This window comes from Hemiscyllium ocellatum, chromosome 4 (assembly GCF_020745735.1).
Source record: "Hemiscyllium ocellatum isolate sHemOce1 chromosome 4, sHemOce1.pat.X.cur, whole genome shotgun sequence".
In the NCBI taxonomy this organism is placed as follows: Eukaryota; Metazoa; Chordata; class Chondrichthyes; order Orectolobiformes; family Hemiscylliidae; genus Hemiscyllium; species Hemiscyllium ocellatum.
Genome location: NC_083404.1, coordinates 124,934,740 through 124,958,381, shown reverse-complemented (window position 1 = coordinate 124,958,381; position 23,642 = coordinate 124,934,740). Strand labels below are relative to the sequence as shown.

At 42.9% G+C, this 23,642-nt stretch overlaps 1 protein-coding gene across 5 annotated transcripts in view; it reads right to left on the bottom strand.

The window, feature by feature from the left end:
* LOC132815087 (receptor-type tyrosine-protein phosphatase mu-like) overlaps positions 1-23,642 on the bottom strand; it is an 888,844-nt gene that overhangs the window by 580,056 nt on the left and 285,146 nt on the right. For all 5 annotated transcript variants that reach the window (XM_060823829.1, XM_060823832.1, XM_060823830.1 and 2 more), the window contains exon 4: positions 5,425-5,503. In XM_060823829.1, the coding sequence (XP_060679812.1) occupies positions 5,425-5,503 (79 nt within the window). The remainder of the gene's footprint in view (positions 1-5,424; positions 5,504-23,642) is intronic.

The following is a 23,642-nucleotide window of genomic DNA, read 5'->3' as shown; positions in this document are numbered from 1 at the left end:
ATCCAATCTGCAAGCGCTGCCTATGGATGCCTAATGATAAGAGTGCTTAACGATCTCGACATCTGCATTGGTATCAAGACTCTTGTTTAAAAGTATCCACCCTTCCAACTCTTCTATTTGGTCCCAAAACCTGGACAATGTATAGATATGGTGCCAAGGCCCTGGAAAGGTCCTGTCAACATTGTTTGAGATGGATTCTCCGCTTCAGCTCAACGAAGGCACTTGAACAAGAGAGGGACAAAGGAAGCACTTCAAGACTCTCTCTAGAAATGCAACAGACATCAATGCATGGGAGATTCTCATTCAGAAGAAACCAACTTGAAGGAAGCTCCTGTGTAAATGAACACAATTCTTGAAGTACACCCATCGGTAAGAGGGAATATGGAAAGGAACAGGAGAAAGAAATGCCAACTATCTCAAAGCCAAGATCCAATTCCACTACCCGGGAAGACCTGCCAAATGTGTGGTTGGAGAATATGGCTCTGGGACTGGGCTCATTGGGCACACAATGACCCACGGAGTCCATGACCAGGGACACAGAATTTCCTAGGTGGACAATCGTATTTGTTAGCGAGTGACCCCAACAATGACAATTGCCCAAAGTCCATATGCAGAACAAACTTGCTCTTTATATCTAAAGGAAACCTCACGATTGGCTTTTTACTGGTACAATAAAAATTTATTAACTCCATTTTCATTGCAGAAGTGAATAACTTCATGCAAAAAGACAGCTTCAGCATCGGCTGCAATCAACCAGGCAAAGCTTGGAGAGGAAACGTAATCACTGCTCCTGATCCGGTTGGGACAATAGCAGCAGAGTCCAGGGGAAACGGGCGCACTGGTGAACTGGTCAGACACACAGCAAATGGAATATAATTCAGAAGCACAAGGTGATTTGTGTTTGTCAGAAAAATACGAACATGTAACAATTTTACAATTGCAAAAAGTGAGTTAGAAACTAGCAGGGAACTGGTGAAGTGGGTGGAAGGAGGGAAGGATCTTGAGAGAGGGTGCAGAGGAGATTTAATAACTAGGGATGCAGGACCTCAGCTATGGGGCTAGCTGGAGAACCTGTGATTATTCTCCTCAGAGCAGTAAAGGTTAAGAGAAAATTGAAGAGGTGTTCAAATGCTTGAATAGGTTCAACGGGGCAATAAATAGGTCTTACAGATGAAATAAGGGGTAACTGTTTTAGTCGGAAAAGTGGACTCAGATTTGAGGTAATTGGTAAAAGACTCAGAGTCGAGCTGAGGAGAATGTCTGCTGTACAGTGAGATATGAGCAGAAATGCCCTGTCTGAGAGGTTAATGAAAACACATTCAACAATAACTTTCGAAAAGGAACTGGGTGACAGCTGAAAGGAATAATAAAATGGAAAGTTTTAGTGAAAGCTCAGTGAAATAGGAATAATTGGATCAAGAGCTGGTACAGACACAATGGGATGAATGGCCTCCTTCTGAGCTGTGTTATTGTATGATTCTATGATTTTTGTTCTCAAACTGGAAGTGTTGAATATTTATTCAAATTAAGAAACCTAGAGCCAAGATGGATTGGAACACTGTCAAGGCTGATAAAGAAACGATGGAATAAAGAGACCATCAGAGACTAGATGGTGTTGAGCTTGGGTGTTAAGAGCCTGTACATTGAGTGCAATGGGAATTTATAGCTGTAGTATGGACCTCTGTTCCATGCTGATAAATGTATGTTGCAAATGATGTTATATATTCTTGGCAAGGTTATTTGTGGTTTGGATCATGGTTGAGTCTATTATTAATAGTGTGAAAAGACCATTAGTTGTGATATGATAATGAGGCATGTATCAGTCAGATTGGGGCTCTTTTCTCTACTCTGATGAATGTATTATTTGACTCCAGCAATGTTCAGAAGTTCCTTTATAATCTTGATTTTTCACCATCATTTATTCTTGTTATGAGAGCTGCTTCCTCTTGCATTCGTCTCTGAACTTGTCGATGTGAATCTCCAGCTGACAAATGCCCCCTAGATCCAATGCCAAAGTAGCATTGCCTGGAAGAAGGCAAGCATTTAAATTAATGAAAAATATGCAGGAGACAGGCTTTCTATTCAGTCGAAAGCACCTTCGCTTTCAGTGTTGGTCTCAGAAGTGAATGAATCACCCACAGATTGGAACAGTTTCCCAGAATTAACTGTCTTGCAGATGGGGATATCACAGTGGCATCTACATCCTGTGAGATTTCTATTATTGTTCAGTAAGAAGGAAGCATAGATAAACGTGTTTCACAAATAGGAAAATGTGAATGCATGTCATAGTCTTTCAGTCATCAAAGCGTCAGTCAGAATATTGTAGGAAGAAAATTAATCTCTCAGCTGAGAAATCCATCTCATATATATGATGAGGTGGTTAAATAGAAGGGCTTTACTTTTGTGGGTTTAAGGTCAACCTATATTCTGCTGAAGCCAAAAATATACTGAAACATATATCCAGGTTAAATTTCAATTCTTGATATAGGAACAGGAGGACATCAGTACATCTCAGGTTACAAAAGCATTGAGTGTCCATTTTACTCATTAAAGTATGATGCAATACTCCCTGTTTGTTTGGAATCCTGACCAGGGGATGTGCAGGCTGTGGATTGGTATACTATCAGCTGCTTTACTACTAAGGTTAGGTTAGGTGCCCACCAAGTGAATCACTTCTCAGTAAACTCAGATCTATTAAAGTAGTTGCCACATACAATTAGCATGCTGCCTACTTATTGACTGGCCTACAGGGAGCAAACCTAACTGAACTGATTGTGCTGAACCCCACAGGATGTGGTGAGGGTCAGGGCCTCAAACCCTCCAGGCCACGGTTGCAAAGAAGGCTCCAGTGATCCAAGAAGGCAGCTCACCACCACCTGCTCAAGAGCAGAGTTCCCTCGAAGCTGCATGACCACTCTGTTCCTCCATTCAGCATGCCAAGGCATTGTCCTCTGAATCTGGAAGCTGATGTCGCACACAGACCTTGGAGTTCGGCACACTGACAAGAAAATTAGATGGAATATTGCTGAAGAGCCTCTGGTGACAAGCAATAAATGCTGGCCCAGCCAGTGACACCTACATCCCATGAATGAATAATAAAAACTATAAGCTTTTCCCATAATTCCCATTGACTCTAATTTCCTAGACCTCCTTAATGTCACACTCAGTCCAAAGTGACCTCAATGTCAAGGGAAGTCACTCTGGAATTTCACTTTCGTCCACATTTTGACCAAGGCTATAATGAGGTCAGGAGCTGAGTGCCCCTTTGGAGAATTCGAGCTGAGCGTCGGTGAGAAGGTTATTGTTGAGTAAGTGCCAGGTGATAGTGCTCCCAATGTTACCTTCCATTACTTTGCTAATGATCAGGTGTGGACTACTGGATCATTAATTGGCTGGGTTGAATTTATGGCCAAAACATAACAAAACAATTTTCCTTACTGCCTGGTGGATCGATGCCAGGACTGTAGCTGTACTTGAAAAGCTTGGCTAGAGGTGACAGCAGGTTTTGGAGCATGAGCCTTCAGTACTACTGCGGAAACTGTGTCAGGGCCCATTGCCGATGCAGAATCCAATGCCTTCCGCTATTTCTTACCGTCGTGTGGAGCAAATTGGCTGAAGACTGGTAGCTGTGATGCCGAGTCTCACAAGAAAAGAGATATAGCTTCTAAAATCGATCATTCACTCGACAGTTCTGGCTGAAGATCATCACAAAAGCTTCAGCCTTGCATTGATGGGCTGGGCTCCCCAGGGTGAAGGATGGGGGACATTTGTGGAGTCTCCACCTCCTATGCTCCTACATGCCCCAAAGACAGAATTAAAAGGAGGCAAATCACATTTTCTCAGAGGTAGTTAAATCTGGGAATCTGTTTCTAGGTTGCCCTCAATAAGAAAGGAATGAACTGTGACCTGAAAGGTAAAAACAAGGACTGCAGATGCTGGAAACCAGATTCTGGATCAGTGGTGCTGGAAGAGCACAGCAGTTCAGGCAGCATCCAACGAGCAGCGAAATCGACATTTCAGGCAAAAGCCCTTCATCAGGAATAAAGGCAGAGAGACTGAAGCGTGGAGAGATAAGCTTGGGGAGGGTGGGGGTGGGGAGAGATTAGCATAGAGTACAATAAGTGAGTGGGGGAAGAGATGAAGGTGATAGGTCAGGGAGGAGAGGGTGGAGTGGATAGGTGGAAAAGGAGCTAGGCAGGTCAGACAAGTTTGGACAAGTCATGGGGACAGGGCTGAGCTGGAAGTTTGAAACTAGGATGAGGTGGGGGAAGGGGAAAGGATGAAACTGTTGAAGTCCACATTGGTGCCCTGGGGTTGAAGTGTTCCGAGGCGGAAGATGAGGCGTTCTTCCTCCAGGCGTCTGGTGGTGAGGGAGCGGCGGTGAGGCCCAGGACCTCCAGAGTGGGAGGGGGAGTTGAAATGTTGGGCCACGGGGCAGTGTGGTTGATTGGTGCGGGTGTCTCGGAGATGTTCCTTAATTCAACCAGAAACTAAAAGACTTTTGGGGAACTTCCTTCAATTCCCTCGGCCATAGGTTCACAGGGACAGTGAACGCAGTAAGATTTATGTCTCATGTATCTAGATCTGTAACATAATGTTTGTTCTGAGGAGTTGGTGAAACAATTTGGTCACGTTGTGACCATCTCCCGAAGGAATGTCTTACCATGCAATCAGATTTTCTGTACGTGACCTAGACTTAATGTTCTACAAACTAATATAAAGACAATTTCTCAGCCACTTTCTTACTATATAACTGAAGACACTAACTGCTGAGCTCAGTTGTGAACTAAAAACTATCAGATCAGCAATAAGCTCAGTCTAACATTGCTACCTGTTGTGTTGTGCACTGTGTGTTTTCAGAGGGAAATGGGCAGGACTGATGGTAAGATTGATGCATTTATTTTAAACAAACACTTGAGTCAAGTGCTTTCTGACTTGTACAGTGGAACGATTGGGTGGGCAGTGACCAGAGGCTGAATGAAACCAAGCTGTGTCAGAAAGTCCGAGACATCTTCTCAGGAGCACTAACAAACAGCAGCAACATCGCTCCAAACTGCTATACACCACACGAGAGTCAGAGCAGAGCGTGGAAAAGCACAGCAATCAGTAAACTGCAGTATCAGAAGAGGCAGGAGGGAGAGGAAATGAATTCCTGAGCAGAGTAGACAGACATGGCAGTAGAAATCAGTGTGCCTGCTCCAAGCTGTGTAATGGTGTGAGCTTTTGGAATGTGTATATTTGAACAGATTCATTAGAGCCAGTTAAAACGTTGTGTCCTCTTTCGGACCAAAGGGCATAGAAGCTGTATCCCACGCATTTTTAAAAATAATAACTACAGGGTGACCAAAACCTGATTTCCCCACAGGCAGACCTTCTATTTGTCTGCTTTGAAATTGGATGGAATTGTTCCTGCTTGTTACTTACTGCATGGGTGTCCCTGGATTTTCACTTCGTCTATGGCGATGTACCCAGACTGGCCTGATGTCACGGCTTCGAATATAACCTAGAATAAAGAAAAACACATTTTCAATAAATCGCCATATAACAGTAAAGATCCAAGTGTATTAGCGCACATTCATGCAGCTGCTAAACCAAAGAGAATGATCAAATCCACAAACTCAGATTAATAAAGTCCCTACCATATACTCTGGGTGTGTATCGTATATCTATCCGGATTTTTTTTTGATGGGATATATCAAATCTGGAGATCTTCCCACCTTTCCATGCACTCATTAAACCTCCTGAAAAGAAGCTATAAACTGATGATTTCCAAGTCCTTTCCTTCCCTCGGGATAATACCACAGGCAATGTACTCGTGACTTAAATAAGTATTTACAATCATCCCAATAACTTGATGGAGGAGCGCACCCTCTGGAAACCAAGCTGATTGATGTGTACAATATTGAAACGAAAAAATCATTCATTCAAATTAGTTAAAATGACAGGTACCTACACACTGCCCTGAATATTTACAAACTTAAACTATTGAATCAGAATTGAAAACCACGTTTATGACATTCAGAGACACGTTTGCAACAGATTCAATCTTACCCATACTTTGGTCAGTTGCATTGGCAATTTTGTGATATTGCTGAAAAAAGTGCACAATTTGTTGAACCGTTTCATATTGTACACATCAGGACACTCGCAGGAAACACCAATGTGAAGGAGACAATATTATTCACTGTTACATTGGTATTATTGCAGGCGTCCTGGTGAGTACAAGACAAGGGCTTTGACAGGATGTATCTCCTTTCAGAAGGAGAAAATGAGGACTGCAGATGCTGGAGATCAAAGTTAAAGCATGTGGTCCTGGAAAAGTACAGCAGGTCACATTTTTCGCCGCCGTTCCTCTGCTGCATCTGCTCCCAGGAGGAACAATTCCATCATAGAACATCCCAGATGGCCTCTTTGTTCAAGGACCAGAATTTCCTATCCCACATGGTCAACAATGCTCTCCAGCGCATCTTCTCCACTTCCTGCACCTCCGACCTGGAACCCCACCTCTCCAATCGCAACAAGGACAGAAACCCCCGGTCCTCACCTTTCACCCGACCAACTTTCGGATACAACGCATCATACTCCACTATTTCCGCCACTCACAAACTGAAACATATTTCCCCCTCCATCCCTATCTGCCTTCCGCAGAGACTATTCTCTCTGCAACTCCCTTGTTAGGTCCACATTGCCCAACAAACCCACCCGGCACTTTCCATTGCTACTGCAAGTGTAAAACCCACACCCACACCTCGCCAATCACCTCCATCCAAGGCCCAACAGGATCCTTCCACATCCTCCAGAGAGTTACCTGTACTTCCACAAATGTCATCTCTTGTGTCCGTTGCTCTGGATGTGGTCTCCTCTACACTGGGGAGACAAGATGCCAACTTGCCGAATGTTTCATAGAGCATGTCTGGAACACATGCACTGAATAGCCCCACCACCCTGTGGCTGAACACTTCAACTCCCCCTCCCGCTACGCCAAGGATATGCAAGTCCTGGGCCTCCTCCACTGTCAACTTCTAGCCACTGACGATTGGACCTCATCTTCTGCATTGGGACCCTCCAACCACATGGGATCAATGCCGATTTCATTAGTTTCCTGATTTCCCCTCCCCCAACCTTATCCCACATCGAACCCTCTAACCCAGCACCGCCCTCATGACCTGTCCTACCAGTGCATCTTCCTTCTGACCTGTCCGCTCTACCCTCCTTTCCGACCTATCATCATCACCCCCACCTCCAACTACCTATCGTCTTCCCAGCTAGCTTCCCCCCAGCCCCACCTCCCAGCCATTTACCTCTCAGCCCTCCTTGGTTGCTCCCCACCCCCACCCCCGGCTCCCATTCCTGATGAAGAGCTTATGCCCGAAACGTCGACTCTCTTGTTCCTCGGGTGCTGGCTGACCTGCTTTCCTTTCAGCGCCACCCTTTTTGAGTCTGTATCTCTTTTCAGCAGTTCTCACTTTCTATATTATCAATGAGAATTATGTGATTGAATGAAACAACCAATAGATACCTGCTCACATGTTGCCTTGTCAGTCTTATTTCTGACTCTCAGGAAGAGAGCTTTCAACATGTAAAATGGCCAGGATTCCCCTCTGTGACCAACATGTAAAACGACCAGGATTCCCCTCTGTGACCAACATGTAAAATGACCAGGATTCCCCTCTGTGACCAACATGTAAAATGACCAGGATTCCCCTCTGTGATCAATATGCTGTGGCTCCTCAGCAAACAGGGCATGTACAACATCACAACCAACAGCTACATCTCTCTAGTAAGTTGACAACTATCTAAGGTTCGCCCAAGAAGCAGAATACTTGTGTGCCCCAGAGGTCACCTCACCCTAAACTCAACGCGACGTAAATCTGGGTTTATGCAATGGCATCAAATAGGGGCTTCAACACAAGAGAAATTGGAATGGAGTTAAATACTAGCTCCTGGTTTACTAACGCCTATTCCACACTATTGCACAAGGTCAAACTTACTTGCAATACCTTTGTACAGGATGTGAAATGAGAAAAAAAAATCACTGACAGCAAATGCAACCTTACTGAAAACATTTATTTTTTTAATCATGAAGTAATTTTCACCATCACTGCCTTTGCAATAATTTGAGCTATCCAGCCATTGTAAAACACATTCTGTTTCAGGGGGAGGTGATGGTGTAGTGGTAATGTCAGCAGACTAGCAATCAAGAACCCCAAACTAATCTTCTGAGGTCATGTGTTTGAATTGCACATGGGAAAATTTAAATTCAACAAAAATCTGCAGTTAAAATTTTAGCTTATTGTTGACCATGTAAAAATGATGAGACCTGTCATCAACAGTGCTATCAAGCAGCACCTACTCAGTGATGCCCAGTTTGGGTTCCTCCAGAACCACTCAGCTCCTGACCTCATTACAGCCTTGGTTCAAACCTGGACAGAAGAGCTGAATTTCAGAGGGAAGGTGAGAGTGACAGCCCTTGACATCTCAGGGCTGCATTCCACCAAGTGTGGCATCAAGGAGAAAATGGGAATAAATGGGAATCAGGGGGCAAACACTCAGCTGGTTAGTTTCATACCTGGCACATAGGAAGATGGTCATGGTTGTTTGAGGTCAGTCATCTCAGCTTCAAGATAATTCTACAGAAGATGCAGCAGGATTTGGTTAATATCCAGGCTTGGGTTGAAAAGTGACAAGTAACATTTGCGTCTCACAAATGTCAGGCAACAACCATCTCCAAAAAGAGACAATCTAACCACCCCTTGATACTCAAAGGCATCATTAATACTGAATTCCTCAGTATCACTATCCTGGGGGTTACAATTTAACAGAACTGGACTCAAAATATTATAAACACAGTAACTACAAGAGCAGGTCAGCAGTTAGGAAATTTGCAACGAATAACCCACCTCCTGATTTCTCAAAGCCTGTCCACCATCAGCAAGGCACAAGTCAGGGAATGATGGAATACTCCCCACTTGCCTTGATTAGTGCAACTCCATCAACATTCAAGAGGCTTGACACCATCCAGGACAATGTAGCTCACCTGTTTAACACCACATTCACCTTTAGTCCCTTCACCACTGAAGCTCAGTAGCAACAGTCTGCACAATCGACAAGATGTGCTGCAGGAATTCACCAACTATCCCCAGGCAGCACCTTTCAAACCCATGACCACTTCCATCTAAAGGTTCAAGGGCAGCAGATACATGAGAACATCACCACCTGCAAGTTCCCATCCACACCACTCACCATCCTGACTTGGAAATGTAACACCATTCCTTCACTGGCACTGGGTCAAAATCCTGGACATTGTGGGTCTGTCTACAGCAATTCAAGAAGACAGCTCACCATCACAAGGGTAAAGAAATAGGTAATAAATGCTGGCCCAACTAATGACACCGCATTCAACACAGAATGGATTAACAATCATTTCAACAAATGTGAAAAGAGCAATTTAGGGATGGGCAATACTTGCTCATTTAGCGAGTAACTCATGCAGCCTATCAACAAATTTTTTAAAACATTATCCTATACAAGGTGAAAAATGTTCCACATTAATCTGAATGCAATTTGCAAACTATTGAATAGTGCAATTACATTGAGGTTGCAGCACATTTTCACATATTCTGAAAAGAATTGTTGCCTGGAAATGCTAACTCCATTTCTTTCTCTCTACAGATGCTACTTATATGCTGTGTATGTCAAGTATTTGCTGCTTTGAATGTCATATGTGAATATTGACAGTGGACTGTAGTAATGATGATGCTGTATCATGCATCATGAGAATAGATTAATATCCATCTGTGCATCATTTCAAGAACTGTTGCATTCAGGGTGAGGTGCCTCCCTCTTCCCCAGACTGCTCTACATTGGGGAGACAGGACACCAACTTACGGAATGTTTCAGGGAACATCTCCAGGACACACACACCAATCAACCTCACCATCCACTTCAACTCCCCCTCCCGCTCCATCAAGGACATGCAAGTCCTGGGGCTCCTCCACCGCCAAATCCAACCATCTGACATCTGGAGGAGGAACGCCTCATCTTCCGCCTTGGGATCCTCCAACCACATGGCATCAACGTCAACTTCACTAGTTTCCTCATCTCCCCTCCCCCCCCCACCTCATTCCAGATCCAAGCCTCCAATTCGGCACTACCCTCTTGAACTATCCTACCTGTCCATCTTCCTTCCCACCTATTTGCCCATCCTCCCCACCGACCTACTACCATCACCACCAACCTGTATTTACCACCAAGCCCCCTTCCCCACACCTCCCAGCCCCCAACATTGTTGATGAAGGGCTTATGCCTGAAACATTGACTCTCCTGCCCCTCGGACGCTGCCTGACCTGCTGTGTTTTTCCAGTACCACATTTTTCGACTCTGATCTCCAGCATTTGTAATTCTCACTTTCTCCATGAAGTGTGAGACAGTGGGCATTTAGCTTTGGTGAGTGTAAACTTGACATTGGATGAAACTGATGAAGGAATAACGCATTGCCAAGGTGAATGGCGAGGATTAATCCATCTGTTCAGAGAAAAGACTTGGAGGTGCCAGTGGTGGACTGGGATGGACAAAGCATAAAATCACACAACACCAAGTTATCGTCCAACAGGTTTATTGGGAAGCACTTGCTTCCGGAGCGCCGCTTCCTCCGAGACAGCTCAGTAACATTAAGGTGACCATCATGACTGGGCAGCGGGAACTGAAAGGGAAGAAATGCCGAGACAATGGGCCTGGTACCGATAGTATTTTTGAGGGATGCAGACTCAATGGGCCAAAGGGCCTCTTCTGTACTGGATGATGCTATGATTTTATGAAATCGATTCACTGGCGGTGAACTTGACAGCGGTTTTCAGTTGCTGAAGCATTGTTTGCAGCAAGGAGCAAGGATTGCAGAAGCCTTCAAGGTTGAATGCACTTAACATGACTGTGTGATGGTGGTGGGGCGAGGGGGCCAGATTTATAAAGGTTAGACCTGCTCCCAGCTTTCACTGATTCCAGCTAAGGGTCACTTTAAATTCACTTCGAACCATCTGCCTCTTGACCTGGACCGTCCAAGGCTTGTGACTGGGCTAGCAAAACCAGATGAAGACGAAAGTATGTCAGAGTCTGAACTATAAATATACAAGTCAGCCGTTGCAAGGTGAAAATGAAAAAGAACCCAAAATGTCAAAAGGTAAATGTTGCCATTCAGTGAGTGGCGTGCATCGGAATGCCCTCCCTGAGAGTGCAGTGCCAACTGAATGAAATGTATTTCAAAAAAGAATTGGATAAAAATCTGAAGGGGAAAAAGAAATTGCAGGGCCATGGAGAGAAGGTGTGGATGTAGGATTTGCTGAGTTGCCCTAATCGAGGGCTAGTATGGACACAAGGGCTAAAAAGGCTTCCTTCCGCTCTGCAACCATTCTATGACTGTACAATTTTTCACTTAATTGGTTCACTCTTTGTGAATTACAGACCAACCACAGAAACAAATTTTTACAACTCCCAAATGCCTGTCTATTACTAAAACTTCCTTTCCTTTCTGCTAGGTCATTTAAATTGAGGCTTTCACCCTCAAATCGGTCAGAGCACAGGTTCAGTCATTAGTCTATTTTCTTTGGTTGCAACTCTAACTCTGCAGTATGTAAATTGGCCCCATGGTATTGGGCATTAAAAATAAACAAGTCAAAACAAGAGAGGGCTTGGAGATCTTGGAAGGGCTGTTTAAGAAGACGACGTTGCCACAAACTAAATGGCTAATGGAAGGAGATTAGCATTTTGAACCTGGTGTTTGATAGAGCAATCCGCCGAGACTGGTGCAGCTGATAAAGGACTTAGAGCAAATGAGCCAGCGGCCTCCTCTCTTATCTCTATGGCTCAGCAGCAAGTCGCTGATATTAAATGGAATTCTAGTCTGTCTATATCGGACTGCATAATTCCGATTTCTCCATTTTATTACCTTAGTATGGGACATAACTTCAGATGATAGTATGGCACCTGTTAAAGAGGAAATCTTAGCTTTAGGCATTCAGTTTAATTAACCCGCAGGTTACCCCTGCATTGCAATTAACAATTGCATTCTACAAAACTGGACTCTGTATAAAATCTCACTTAAAGATCAAGGAAATTGCCAAGTTTGAAGCAAAAGCAAGAGTATTGAATCACTGCAGCTGACATTCTCTTGAATGACTCAACATATGGAAATAGGACAGACGGCCCTACAAGCAATTGTCATTCATCCTTGCACTGCTAAAAGGAGTAAATTGCCAATGCACCACATGTTAACCTCCTGCAAAATCCTCTGTGAAGATCCTGATGACTCACACTGGAGAACGTCAGGATAGATGCTATTTCTGAATCTTCAGCTTCTTGACCGTCTCATTCCTTCCAAGGGTCTCATGCTGCCGTCTTTCCTTCCCAGTACACATCACATACTTGGATAGACCTTAGATGCAGGACCTTGGTTTATAATTTAAAACTGAAAAAAAACTGCAGATGCCGTTAATCAGGGACAAAAACAGGAATTGCTTGAAAAGCTCAGCAGATCTGACAGCGGCTTTGGACAGAAATCAGAGGTAACGTTTCGGGTCGAGTGATCTTTCCTCAGAAATGTTAACTCTGATTTCTCTCCAGAGGTGCTGCCAGACCTGTTGAGCTTTTCCAGCAATTTCTGTTTTTGTCCCTGATTTACACCCGTTTCTATGCATTCCCTGGCATTTATTGCCCATCCCTAATTGCCCAGTTACGAGTCAGCCACATTGCTGCAATCACATGTAGGCCAGACCAAGTAAGGATGGCAGCTTCCTTCCCTGAGGGACATTAGTGAACCAGACTGGTTTTTCTGACGATCAACAGTGATTTCATGGTCATCATTAGATCCTTAATTCAAGAGTTTTAAAAAATATATTGAATTCAAAATCCACCATCTGAAACGCCGGAATTTGAAGTCACACCCCCAGAACGTGAGCTGAGTTTTTGGATTAATAGCTTATTGATAACACCAGTAGGCTATAGCCTCCTGCTGTGTGCGATGAAGGGCTAGGCAGAGGCCTCACTGAATATAGCTTTGGGTGTAGTTGCAAAGCAGCCTGGGTAGATGAGAATACAGGAGGAGAAAGCGAGGACTGCAGATGCTGGAGATTAGAGCTGAAAATGTATTGCTGGCAAAGCGCAGCAGGTCAGGCAGCATCCAAGGAGCAGGAGAATCGATGTTTCGGGCATAAGCCCTTCTTCAGGAATGAGGAAAGTGTGTCCAGCAGGCTAAGATAAAAGGTAGGGAGGAGGGACTTGGGGGAGGGGCATTGGAGATGCGATGAGAATGCAAGTAAATGTTCAGGGCCCTAACCTCCATTGGGTCAAAGTTAAAAGTCAACATCCTCACTGCCCCCTCAGGTACAGCTCAAGAAGGTTAAAGGTTTAATCCTTGGGGCTTACTAATTTATATCACCTTCACTGGAGCAGTTTAGATTAGATTTCTTACAGTGTGGAAACAGGCTCTTCAGCCCAACAAGTCCACACCAATCCTCCGAAGAGTAACCCACCCAGACCCATTTCCCTCTAACTAAAGCACCTAACGCTATGGGCAATTTAGCATGGCCAATTCACCTGACCGGCACATCTTCGGACTGTGGGAGGAAACACACGCAGACACAGGGAGAATGTGCAAACTCCACACAGACAGTCACCCGAGGCTGGAATCAAACCTAGGACCCTGGTGCTGTGAGGCAGCAGGGCTAACCACTGAGCCACCATGCCGGCCCCTGAGATTGGGAGGGGAAGAAATTTGTGTACGTGCTTTTTTTTCTCATCGTATCCAAGTTCCACCAGCATGCCAGAAATGCAGATGTTAATGTACATGAGCCTGGGATAGGGTCAGACTTGGCTATCATGTCCCCTGCAGCCAAGTAGATGGAATCAGTAGCCACAAAATGTATCAATACTTCCAGGGGAGGAAGGGAGACGACCGACAAGGAGATTAAATACCTTACAAAATAATAAGTTGAGTTCAAAAGAGGTATGCTTTATGATTAGCTACCAACAATTTCCATTATAATGACTAGGAACCATACTGTGATTGGTAATTACCATGGAAAATCAAAGGAATCCAATCAGAACATGTTCAAATACGCAAATTGAAATGTCAAAAAATAGTATTGTTCAAAGATCTGTGCAAGCTGTCTGCTGATTGGTGTGGGATTCTGTCTTCAATTTGCCTACATTCTCACCCTGAAAAACTGTCTCCTGAACGAAAAGCAGAAGACAGGAATACAGATTAGAATATAACACTTGATGCTGTTGTGCAGATACGAACACACTTCATAATTCTACCCTAGCATGTCATAGGAGTGGATGTTGGATGTACATACGTAAACACACACACACACAAAACATTAATTACTGCTGAAGAAATATTAACCTCAGCCAAAGATGGACTTCCTCAACTGAGTATTAAATAATTATACCTTTAACAATAACCACTGAGCACGTGCGTAAGGAGCTTTATCATTGTGATATAAGGTCACATTACACTGAAACCTGAGCCTGTGGATTTCCAGAAGTTGTCCTCTCTCCCAGCATCCCCTGTGAGGACTTATGTTTAATGAAGCATATTTATTTTCAATCTGATCAGTGTAGACCTCATCTTCCTACAGAAATAAGCTGGTCTTCCAGTCTACAAAGGCATTGATGACCAAGTCATAGAATCATAGAGATGTTCTGCACGGAAACAGATGCATCAGTCCAACTCATCAATGCCAACCAAATATTCTAAATTAATCTATGCCCATTTGCCAGCATTTGGCCCATATCCCTCTAAACTCTTCCCATTCATATACCCATCCAGATGCTTTTAAAATGTTGTAATTTACCAGCCTCCACCACATCCTCTGGCAGCTCATTCCATACATGGACCACCCACTACATGAAAACATTGCCCCTTAGATCCTTTTTAAATCTTTCCCTCTCACTCTAAACCTATGCACTCTAGTTCTGAACTCCCCTACCCTGGTGAAAAGACCTTTGCTATTTACACTATCCATGCCCCTCATGATTTTAGAAACTTACATGAGGTCACCCCTCAGCTTCTGACACTCCAGGGAAAATTGACCCGGCCTATTAAGCCTCTTCCTATAGCTCAAACCCTTCAACCCTCACAACATCCTTGTAAATCTTTTCTGAACCATTTCAAGTTTCACAACATCTTTCCGATAGCAGGGAGACCAGAATTGAACACAGTATTCCAATAGTGGCCTAACCAATATCCTGTACTGCCACAATATGAGATCAATGCACTGACCAATAAAGACCAATAAGTCTTAATAAACACCTTCTTCGCAATCCTGTCTACCTGCAACTCCACTTTCTGTTGTAAACTGGTGCATTCCTGATCTTCCCAGGTAGTTGTGATGGTCAAGAAGGCACAACAACATCTCTTCTTCCTTCGGCGGCTCAGCAAATTTGGTTTGTCCAAAAGGACTCTCACCAACCTCGACAGATATACAATTGAAAGCATACTGTCCTGGTGCATAAGACTGGTAAGACCAGCACAGGAGCTAACCTTCCATCCATGAACTGCATTTACACAGCTCACTGATTTGGAAAGGCTGCCAACATTATCAAAGACCCCAGTAATGGTCTCCTACAACACACAACCTCTTGTATCAGGTAGAAGATCCAGAAGCCTGAACACATGCACCAGTAGGTTCAGGGACAGCTTCTTCCCGGCCATTATTAGACAATTGAACAGATTCTCTACCCTCAAATAATGCTGATCTTGCTAAATCTCTCTTGTACGCCCTGTGGAATGATTAGATTACTTACAGTATGGAAACAGGCCCTTTGGCCCAACAAGTCCACACCGACCTGCCGAAGCGCAACCCACCCAGACCCATTTCCCTACATTTACGTAACACTACAGCAATTTAGCATGGCCAGTTCACATAACCTGCACAATTTTGGACTATGGGAGGAAACAGCTGAAAATGTGTTGCTGGTCAAAGCACAGCAGGCCAGGCAGCATCTCAGGAATAGAGAATTCGACGTTTCGAGCATAAGCCCTACCATCCTGATGAAGGGCTTATGCTCGAAACATCGAATTCTCTATTCCTGAGATGCTGCCTGGCCTGCTGTGCTTTGACCAGCAACACATTTTCAGCTGTGATCTCCAGCATCTGCAGACCTCATTTTTTACTATGGGAGGAAACCAGAGCACCCGGAGGAAACCCACGCAGACACGGAGAGAATGTGCAAACTCCACACAGTCAGTTGCCTGAGGCAGGAATTGAACCTGGGTCTCTGGCGCTGTGAGGCAGCAGTGCTAACCACTGTGCCACCGTGCTGCCCCATGTTACTGTATGCCTCTGTCTAAATTGTTTGTTCTGTACTTCCTTGCTTACAATGACATGCCTGTACTGCTCGTAAACAAAGCTTCTCACTGTACTTCGGTACAAGTGACAATCAATTAATCACTCAATCAATATGTTGATGCACTCACCAAAGTATGATGCAACTGTGAGAATAGGTCAATGAGGAAAGCCCACAGTCTAAGGCCTTCCTACATTGAGAAGCTGAAAACGTATATAACTGTTGGGCTGTATGTAGCACAGAATGTTCGACATAAATATAGATTGTAAATATTACCTGAATTGGCAAGTGTAGTGTGGTACCCCATATAAGAGAAGAAACAGATCTGTACTCCATCTCAAGTAATATAAAATTTGAAGTCTTATTACATATTTAGAAATGTTATGAATGAAATATATTTTTGAGACACACAAACACCCACTCACAGAGAAATCTTTAGAAGATTTAGAATTCCTCCCACCATACAGCACTGTTGTAAAAGGTTCTGAAGGGGTTAATGCTCATATTACATTGGCTCCACCCATTCTACTGATGTCACTGGTGCACCCATTATCACTGTAGCTACTTCCTTTAATAACTGTTGTGTTGCATTCCAGGATATAAGAGGAAGTACTGGTAATAATCTTACAAGAATTTTTAGAATCTGGTAAAGCTACAGAGGATTGGAAATCTGTCAATGTAACATCTTTAAAAAGTCAAGGAGACAAAAATAGATAACTGTAGGCCAGTTAATTTAACGGCTCCTGTTGAGGAAAATGTTAGAATTTATTATAAAGGATGTAATAGTAGAGCAGTTAGAAATGCATAACAAGGTCTGGCAGAGTCATTGTGTCTTTATGAAGGGATCAGGCCTGATAAGTGCACTGGAATTCTTTGAAGAAATAACAACCAGAATAGATTAACAGGAACGTAGTGGATGTAGTTTTTGGATTTTCAGAAGGTGTTTGACAAGGTGTCACACATTAGGCTACTTCATAAGTTGAGAGCACATGATGTTGTAGGTAGTATTAGCACAGATAGAAGATTGGCTTCAAAATAGAAGACAGAGAGATGAGAAATGGTGGAGGTAGGGGGAACATTTTTAGGGTTGCAGTGTATAACTAGCCATGTGCCACAGGGATCAGTGAACATTGGAACAGGAGTAGGACATTCATTCGCTTATGCCTTTTCCACCATTCAATTAGATCTGTGACCTAACTCCAAATACTTGCCTTTGTCTCAAATCCCTTCATACCTTTGCTTCACAAAAATGTATCCATCTCAGATTTACAACTAACCAGAACCCACTGCCATTTGTGGAAAAGACTTCAAAACACCTACCAGCTTGTGTGTATAGAAGTTCTTCCTAACATCTCTCCTGAATGTTCTGGCCCTAATTCTCAGGCCATGACACCTCATCCCAGAATTCCCAATCAGTGGAAATAGTTTATTTTTACCTAGTTATTACTAGTTCATGTCTCAGCTATGAAGTCTTCCAAGGTTCTTTTTCCACCTTCCAGTATCTTCTCACTCTTTAACCTTATGATCAATGTCTTCTGAGATTTTGTTGTGCTTTCACATTCGTCCCTGTTTCTGAATTTTTTTAATTCTCTCAAACCTGTCCAAGATGCTGCCCTGCCTTCAGAGTCTCTCCTTTTCATCCATGTTCCTTGGGCTCCATTTTAGCTTCCGATCCTTAGAGGGTTGTTTCCTGCATGCCATGGTGCCTTATCTTGCACTTTAAGCTGACAGTGCTACCCGTGCATTCTGATCCTGACCTGGACTATTTCTGGGATGTGGGTGACACACGTACACTATCCCTGAGGCTACTTACTTCTTATGCCTACGTAAGGCTGTTCAACTCCATATGTACTGTAACATTCCATTTTTTTTTACTGCTGCACATCATAGGTTATCAAGTTGTAACTCTCAAGTGTAGAATCAAAGACCTCTCTCTTCAATGTTCACTCAAGACTGGTGTCTGCTCTCCCATAAATGTCCAAATATTGTAATTATATACATCATTATCATTTATGTGAATCTCATATCCCACAATGATTGCATTCCAACATACACTTCTTAAGGGGCTTGACAGTGCTGATGCCACAATGAAGTTTCTCCTAGTATATGGTCCCACAATTTCAGAACAAGGTATAAGCAAGGTCAAATCAAGATGAGGAGAAGTTTCTTCACTCAGTGAATCAGTGTAGTTTTGGAATTCTGCAGCTGGAAACACGGGATGTCCGGTTTCAATATTTTCAAGGTAGATTTGGACAGAAATTGGATCAAGGGATGTGAAGGTAACACTGGAAGGCGTGACTTAGTGGATCAGCTATGATTGTATTGAATGTCCGAGCACAGTCAAGAACCCATTTGGTCTATTCTGCTTCTATTTGATGTTATTTTATGTTCCGAAAATGCCATGTTGGGAAAGCCATCAAAAAGTACTCATAAAGCCATCAAAAACAAAATGACCAGATACCTCAGTAGGTAAATACATTGTCCAGTGTCTTTCTGAGCTGAATATTTGGCCTATGCAACTTGAAACTAGAATAAGGAAAAATATTCCAATTGAACTTTGATTATGGCTGGAAGGTTTGTTGTTCAAGTTGAAATGAAGCTCTTTGTTGCAAGATAACAGGTCAGCATTCATTTTCAGGAAGTTCTGGAGGGTGAGTAATAATCAGGACATACATCAGAATGAGGAAGCATCTTTAAAATAGGAAGAGACAGAATTTGGAAAAAGGTCAAAATATATGAAAACTGCAATTCTAACATGCCAATTCATTACAGGCAGCAATCTAACTTCTGAATATGCCAGACAAATGCTTCATTCAGCTTTGTCCCATCACCTGATTTAATTTGTTTACAGCCTCGTGATGCACAATCCCCATGTGGTACCAAAAGCAACTTCCATCAACACAGCACGCTATTGTAGCAACCCACAGCAGAAGTCTAATCAAATAAAACCAAACATAAGCCAAGAAAGGAGAGATCAGGACAGTCAAAGAGTCTGTGTTTTATGATTCTAAGATTCTCTGAGAGTAAGTTAGGTTTCTAAAGGGGGAAAAAGTGAGATTCAGGGAGAGCACCATGTTGAGATCATTGGCTTCAAATGTGAGGGATGTGAGTGAGAGAAACATAATGATTCAGAATCAGAACAAAGAAAGGAGTAGAGACCTCAGAAATCCTCACATCACTTACACCTTACGAAAACAGTTGAGATTATGTTTGAAGGTATTAATTGCATTTTCTTTCCTCCCTGCAAACAGATAGATGGTTTTATCAGTCATTTTCCTCCATTTTTCTTCCTTAGTCAAAAAAATTATTTATATGACTTGGGACTTCTCCACACTTTGCTTCGTTGATTAATTGCACCACTACAGAAAGAAAATAACATTGCAACATGCCCAAGACTACTTTTGAAAGCAGTCTTTGTTTTGTAGGCAGTTTCACATTCCAACTTGTGTACAGTACGCTCCCACAAACAACAATGAGACAAATGACTAGATGGCCTGTTTTCAGTGATTTAAGTGCAGGGAAAAATAATGGTGAACACACAGAGAGAGAGAGAGAACTCTCGATGTTGTGCCTGGAATCTTACATTCATTCAAAAAGACCTCCTTTAACATCTCATCCCAAAGGTTAACTATCTGAGAGTGTAACAAAGCCCCAGCATTTAACTGACCTAGAAGCTTAAATTATTGCCTGAATTAAAGCTTGAACTCATGACTGACTGAATTGTGAGAGTACTGACCTCAAACTAAACTGACAATTTTAAGTTTCATTCATCATCCCTTGGTATTTAAAGGCATTACCAGCACTAAATCCTCCTTTTGGAGGTTGTGGAGGTTACTAATGACCACAAACATATCTACAGAAGGTCCAGAAATCCTGTGGATGTAAGAGCACATTGAATGCTGAAATTTTCACTTTTAGTAGCTCATCCTTTGTCTCCCCAAAGCCTGCCTTTCATCCACAAGATACAGGTCAGGGGTATGATGGAATATTTGATGGCGAGATAATATTTGATTGGAATATGATGGCGAGATAAAATGTGGACTACTGGTTTATAAATTCCATTGTCTGATTTGATACCTGGGACCTTCACAGACTGAAATGGTTTCACCAAGAAGCCAAAAAAAACCTAGTGACATCACCTTATTGACACATTTTGGCCAAGTTTCCTAAAACCAAATGGTTTGATGAAAGACAACCTGAATGGAAATTAGCTTATTCTTGTTGCCCAAGGAATTTGAAACCATTCAGCCGGCTGCCAGGGTAATGCGTAAAGAATTTTATTTCCTCATGGATTTACACCATAATGAGAATCTCACATGCTGGAGATGAAATATTATAGCCTGGACACTATGATTTACACCATAATGAGAGTCTCCACATGCTGGAGATGAAACATCGCCTACAATATTCAAGCCTGGACACTATGACCTCAACAGGCAGATATACAAAAAGTAATTATTTTAAGAATCTCTCTGCTTGCAAAGCAGAAAGATGGATTTCAGACTGCAGAACGGAAAGATGTTAGAGAAAGGCTGTCCCTCTGCCTGGTTCCAGTGGAAGCAAAAATGAAAAGATATCAGAGAATTGAGAATATTAAAAGTAAATGTAACCTTCAATGCTGCTGATAGTTCAAGAAATCAACTAACTAAATGTGGTCTCCAATTAAAATCATGCAGAGCAAAGAACTCCTAACTGTATTTTTTGATCTGCATATGTTCACTTAATTGTACAGGGCCCCCATGTTTGACATTGTGTCTTTATTACTTTTCACATGGTTAGCAGGTAATTAAAAACACTCTTCTTTTGCTCTCAAAGAAACCTTGTAATTGGTTTCTGATCACCTTTGTTTCATTTGGAGAAAGGTATAGTTGTATGCTAAAATAACTTGAACTTTCATTGAGACCAACTAGGTTAAAAAGAGGAGAGCCAAATACCCCTTTCTGGGGAGAGATGTACCCCTCGCTTCCATCACGTCGTCCAAAAAGTCTTGATGCTAAACTAATCTGATGGGTGATCTTATCGAAACAAATTATAAAATCATGAGGGGCATGGATAGGATGAACAGCCAAGGTCTTTTCCCCAGGGTAGGGGAGTCAAAAACAGGTTGGCAGAGGTTTAAGGGAAGAAGGGAAAGGTTTAAAAGGGACCTAAGGCGCAACTTCTTTACACAGAGGGTGCTATGTGTATGGAGTGAGCTGCGAAGGAAGTGATGGAGGTTGGTACAATTACAGCATTTAGAGTAATAGAATCATAGAGATGTACAGCATGGAAACAGACCCTTCGGTCCAACCTGTCCATGCCAACCAGATATCCCAACAAAATCTCGTCCCACCTGCCAGCACTTGGCCTATATCCCTCTAAACCCTTCCAATTCACTAACCCAACCAGATGTCTTTTAAATGTTGCAATTGTACCAGCCTCCACCCTCTGGCAGCTCATTCCACACATGCACTACCCCCTCTGCGTGAACAAGTTGCCCCTTAGGTCCCTTTTAAATCTTTTCCCTCTCACCCTAATCCTATGCCCTCTAGTTCTGGACTCCCCCACCCCAGGGAAAACACTTTGTCTATTTATCCTGCCCATGCCCCTCATCATTTTATAGACCTCTGTAAGCTCACCCCTCAGCCTCCGACGCTCAAGACAAAACAGCCCTAGCCTATTCAACCTCTCCCTATAGCTCAAATTCTTCAACTCTGGCAACATCCTTGTAAATCTTTTCTGAACCCTTTCAAGTTTTACAACATCTTTCCAATAGGAAGGAGACCAGAATTGTATGCAATATTCCAAACGTGGCCTAATCAATGTCATGTACAGCTGCAACATGACCTCCCAACTCCTGCACTCAACACTCTGATCAATAAAGGAAAGCATACCAAATGCCTTCTTCTCTATCCTATTTACCTGTGACTCTACTTTCAATGAACTATGAACCTGCACTCCAAGGTCTCTTTGTTCAGCAACACTCCCTAGGACCTTACCATTAAGTGTATAAGTCCTGCTAAGATTTGCTTTTCCAAAATGCAACACCTCACATTTATCTAAATTAAACTCCATCTGCCACTTATCAGCCCATTGACCCATCTGGTTGTACTCTGAGGTAACCTTCTTCACAGTCCACTACACCTCCAAGTCATCTGAAAACTTACTCTTATGTTCACATCCAAATCATTTATATAAATGACGAAAAGTAGTGGACCCAGCACCGATTCTTGTGGCACTCCACTGATCACAGGCCTCCAGTCTGAAAACCACTCCTTACCACCACCCTCTGTCTTCTACCTTCGAGCCAGTTCTGTATCCAAGTGGCTAGCTCTCCCCGTGTTCCATGAAATCTGGATGGTATATAACAGGAAGGGTTTAGAAGGATATGGTCCAAATGCTGGCAAAAGGGACTAGATTAAGTCAGGATATCTGGTCAGCATGGACAAGTTGGACCGAAGGGTCTGTTTCCGTGCTGTACATCTCTATGCCTCTGGTGGTCACATATGACGCCTTGTTCAGATGAGCTTGCAGTATTTTGTTTTGCAGTTCACTGTAACGGCGTTTTATACAAACCAAGTTTATGAAATGGGCTGATCTCAAACACTGATGACAATTGGGTACAGGTTTTTCATCCTGTTTACGACACTTTGAGAAATCGTTGTTTGTCGTCAGGAGATAACTCCATGGTGACTGGCAGCTTCTATCCCTGCTCAGTGTCTAAGATGCCAGAAATTTTGGAAACTATTTTTTTTGAAAGATAAAACTTGTTTTGAAATGCTGCAAATCGAAGTCTGAAATTTTCAAGGGTGGATTGACTATTTTACAAAAAACGTAATGAACGAATGAATATTTTTCCATTTTCCACAGGACCTTGCTGGACATAGGGCAGACCTGAAATGCACTTAAAAATCAGTCACTTAGAGAGGTTTGCAGGGACCACTTGTTAAACAGTGAGATTATTGCAGAAAACAGTGAAACAAATCATAGGCATAAGTCATTCTTTTGTTCGTTCAAATCTTCTGAGAAAATATTTGACAACCTTATTGGTCAGAAAATGCCTAAGCAAAATTGTACTTTCACCAAGTTATTCGTAAAAAGCAACGTGCATTTTTTCAGCCTGCAAACTATCAGACAACTAGTAAAACCCTGTGTGCAGTATGGTGGCTCAGTGTTAGCACTGCTGCCTCACAGCACCAGGGTCCCAGGTTCAATTCCAGCCTTGAGCAATTGTCTGTTAGGAGTTTGCACATTCTCCCTGCCCATAGCGTGAGGTGCATTAGTCAGAGGGAAGTGGGTTACTCTTTGCAGGGTCGGTG